At 41.3% G+C, this 4,286-nt stretch overlaps 1 protein-coding gene and 1 long non-coding RNA gene across 2 annotated transcripts in view; one reads left to right on the forward strand and one right to left on the reverse strand.

Moving 5' to 3' along the window:
• Positions 1-244: 244 nt before the first annotated feature.
• Positions 245-4,286, reverse strand: part of si:ch211-67e16.11 — a 15,696-nt gene continuing 11,654 nt past the window's right edge. Inside the window, exons 5-8 of the mRNA XM_017410190.3 lie at positions 2,350-2,481; positions 1,597-1,760; positions 496-768; positions 245-421 (exon numbers count right to left, since the gene is read on the reverse strand). Of these exons, the coding sequence (XP_017265679.1) occupies positions 245-421; positions 496-768; positions 1,597-1,760; positions 2,350-2,481 (746 nt within the window). The remainder of the gene's footprint in view (positions 422-495; positions 769-1,596; positions 1,761-2,349; positions 2,482-4,286) is intronic.
• LOC112450319 overlaps positions 4,197-4,286 on the forward strand; it is a 5,312-nt gene continuing 5,222 nt past the window's right edge. Inside the window, exon 1 of the long non-coding RNA XR_003038893.2 lies at positions 4,197-4,258. This is a non-coding gene — a long non-coding RNA (uncharacterized LOC112450319). The remainder of the gene's footprint in view (positions 4,259-4,286) is intronic.

The following is a 4,286-nucleotide window of genomic DNA, read 5'->3' on the forward strand; positions in this document are numbered from 1 at the left end:
AATACCAGAAGGTGACAGAAAAATACTATTTTGGGGTTCCTGTGTGAACGCCAGGATGAAACAATGAAAAACTTCTGTGCTCACAAAAAAAATGTTCCAGTGTGGACGTTACCTTAGAAACACTGAAACACACACGCACACACAGAGCAGCACATATACAGGTCTGTACTGGAAATGTTTACATATGGTCTGTGTGTGTGTGTCCGTGTGTTTGTCCATCTCTCAGTAGGTACTGATGTCTCAATTAGTCGGTCCTTCTGTACTTTTGGTGCCATATAGCAGTCGGCAGGTTCTGGCATCCCTGGTACTCTTTGCGCATCTCGCTGTCCGTCAGAGGTGGAGTGGCGTTGCAAGGCGCGCCCGCCAACGTCACATTCAAAAGATCGTCCCACGACTCCAGCAGGTGAGATATTCCCTCAACCTGTGAACGGAAAAATGAGATTTAAAAAGTGAGTCCAGAGGAGAAAGAAATAAAATGTCTGTGTGGAAACTTGCTTGTCCCAGGTGGTCCAACAGGCAGGTGGTGGGGCTAATGAAGGACCAGCTGCTGTCATCCCAACCGTGGCTCAGCCTCTGGTTCTGGTAGGGATGGGTGTGCCAAGTTTGTCTCTGGACCAGAACTACATTGAGATGTTTCTGTGAGTTGCTCAGCCTCTTGGACAGGACGCCGCTGTAGCTCTGATCCACAAACAAAAGAACACGAGTTGCCCTGCATCCAGCTATGTCAGCCAGCAGCTCATTTACTGAGTATCGTTCCTTCAGATCAGCCTGGATGGAGAGATGAAGGTTAATTTTACTTAGTCATTTATCAAATTATTATACTCCAAACAATTGTAAAATAGCTGATAATGCTGAATATTTGTTACAGCAAGTAACCCTGATGTAAGGTAATGATGTAAGGTTTAGCAGTATTAGCCTCCTGGCCAGCAGAGTTGTTACATTAGATAATGTAAGACGAATTTCAGACCAGAATCTCTTCATGGAGGTACAGCTCCAAAATGGGTGTGAGTAATTTGCTGTGGCCTGTTGGCATCATTCATACAGATGGTACACTCTGTCAAATATTTTTGTGAGCCTGGCTTTCGTAGAGTGAGCTGGATGTAGAATCCGACATTGCATGAAACTGTTCCGAGCACAAATTGAAGATCTGTGTACCCTCTTTAAAATGTCCCCAAACATCATCTGAAATCAAAAGTCCAAAATCTGTCCTCCATAAAGTTGTTAACACAGTGGAAGGACAGAACGTGACAGGAGTAACAGAAGGTCATCGCCCACACAGGGCCATTTTCAACTCTGCACTGTTTTTAGACTGTAAAGCAGTGGACAGACTCCATTACAATAGTGACTAAAGCAAGACTTAATGAACATCTCTGCCTTGCCATTTGTTCTGACAGCTGCCTGAGGGGCCACGTAAAATAATCTACTCCGTCAAACGCTTTTTCAGCATCCTATTCAGTACAACTAAATTGAACTCTTAAAATGTTATTTGTTAAGTTTCTGTGCTTTATTCTGGTTCTTTTCTCAACATCTTTTACAGTGGTGTATTTAACCTAAATAACTCCACTTTCACTTTAGCCGATGGTGTGTTCCACTTACGATGCCATTCAGGTTGGCGTCCCACAGCAACATGGTGCCGTCGTTGCGTGTCGGAGAGTTCAAGTATAGAACCAGAGTGTCGGCGCAGTGCTGCTTCCGGCAGATGTACGACACGTGGTTGCGGATCACCGATTTCTCTGTCGCAGAATATACACCCTCTATGTCTGTGTTGCGAGGAACAGGAATAGGAGCTATTACACAAACGGTCAGATGTTGAACATCTTCCAGAACTTTTGCTGTTTTACTTTGAATCACAGCTTATGTAAACTTTAATAGATTTTACTTGTCATTTGCCTAAAGTTACTATCACAAGTAATTGAAGCTGAAATGCAGTGTAATTACTTATATTGATTGGGTCTTGTCCACACAAGAATGTCTTTTTTCACCTAAAACAATCTTTTAATTTGTAGTTTCCAAAAATATTCTTTTAAACATGGCCATGTTTCCAGAAATCAAAATAACTTTAAAAATTAATTATCATTAGTATATTTAGCCTCAAAGACCTTAAACTGTTACAAAGAGTTAAAAAGTTGTCCAAAAAAAAAAAACAAACCATAAAATAAATATGTAATGTTTGACAAGGCTCTGAGTTAAATGTCTATTAGCCATGTTTGTATACTTCAGTAATAATTGGCGTCATGAGTCTCTGTAGCTTTTATTTTGGGGGCCGAAAGTAGAAACGTTTCAAAGGAAATTATGTTGCTTTGACACTGTTGCATTTTCTAAATGCTTGAGTGAGGGTTGATTTCCCACCAGGAAGCTGTCCACTGTTGGCACAGAAAGTCTTGATGCGATCTTTGTGAAAGCCATTGTTTCGGAGCATTTTATGGAACTTCTGAAGATTCAGGGCATGTCGCTGGAACATCGTCTGAGGCTGCCAGCCACCTGCACACAGAAACACACACACAGTCATGTTTCACTTCGGACAGCAACGCATTCCCACAAACATGCAATGTATTTAGAAAATAATAATATGTAATTTCCAGAAACAATAGATGCTTCTTAAAACGGTATATTTATTTGCTAGAATAGCAGCAAATGCCCATGAATTGGATCAAGAAAAAAGAAATACTGGTGTTACAGTTTACACTAAATAACGCGTCACTACAACAGAATGATTTATTATTTATTATTATTATTGCCCAACCCCGAAAGGACAAGTTGAATTGATAATGTTTTTGTCTGTGCGTGTCTGTGCATGGTGTATGTGTGTGGGTTTGTCTATACCTCTGATTTGTAGGAACTTCTACAGACTTTTGGAATCAACCCTATACAAGATGGCTGCCACAGCAAATCAACATCAGCCAATACAAAAATCTCTGTAACGTAGTCAATTTTACAGATAAAGAGCTAAAATCTAGTCAGCCCTGTCTGTCTGTAAGTAAAACATACCATGAACCACTGAACAGCTTTTATTGGCGTTTTCAAAATGTAGCCATAGGGTTGCCATCTACAAGTGATTAACTTATAGAGTCAACCAAAATGAAAATAGGCCATCCAAGCAAAGTGACCATATCAAACGGAAATGGCAGTAACTCAGTCAATTTTATAGGTATTGAAAAACTTGGTGTGGTAGTAGCTGAGACTGATTTTGACTTTTTCATAGCCAATAAAAATAAAATACATTCAAACTTATAACAGGTAACCTGTACAGATACAGTCATTAGTAGTGCTACACTCTAACCAACAACAGTGCTATCCCTCCACTAACTCCACAATGCTAAATGCATGCCAGGACACACAAACATGACGCTGAGTTTGGTTAGTGAATTACCAAGGGGGCACGGCAGTAGTTTTATGAGGATGTTTTTTTGGGTTTGTTTTTTTTTTACACTCAATAAGTCATAACCGATGTGTGAAAAGGACAGACACAGAAAAATGTGAAAGCATGCACAAATAAGTTATCTGGTGCAACATCTGAGCCCTAATACTCAGAAAGCTGAGGCTAACAAAGCTTAGAGGTAGTGTAAATATAAATGTAGTTCATGTATTAACTCAGGTTTAGGAGCAGGGCCACGCCTTAACCACACCTCTAACTGGCTGATATGCCTTCTTATAGCTTAGTTTGTCTCTTGCTCTTGACAGACCAACCATCCAAATGTGCACTAATGCTTCCAAAGAACAATGTTTTGACTTCACCACCTAGCTGAATGACATTTCAATCAACTTGACGTAGCTCCCCAATAGGGTTCAATTGGGTTGTGGATGACTTTCATCCATGATGCCTAAGCTGCACATCTTCATTACTGCACAATATTTTGGGGGACATAGTCCCTCCGGCGTGTCCTGGGTCTTCCTCAGAGTCTCCTCCCAGGTCCATTTATACATAAGTTAATCCATCTTTCACACAACTTTCATTATCAACATCATCACACCACTCTGTCAGAGTTCAAACACCAGAGCTGGATCTCCACCATACTCTGATCCTGCCATTCTCAGCCATCCTCAGAGCCATCGACCATCAAATGCTTAAAGAAACCATTGTGGTGATTCTGGAGGTTTAGTATTTTTGGTACTTCCTGGTGGGCTGTCTCGACGGCTGATTGGCAGCTCCTCGTCACTCCCTCTACACCTGTGGCAGATCAGGCTCATCAGAAGGCAGCTGGTACTTAAGGCCGTGGTGGGAACCAGACCAGCGCTGGAGCATTGTTTTGCCTCTGTGGTAATGTGCTAAGCCTCTTGTGAATTAC

The sequence above is a fragment of the Kryptolebias marmoratus genome, linkage group LG6, assembly GCF_001649575.2.
Source record: "Kryptolebias marmoratus isolate JLee-2015 linkage group LG6, ASM164957v2, whole genome shotgun sequence".
Taxonomy (NCBI): Eukaryota; Metazoa; Chordata; class Actinopteri; order Cyprinodontiformes; family Rivulidae; genus Kryptolebias; species Kryptolebias marmoratus.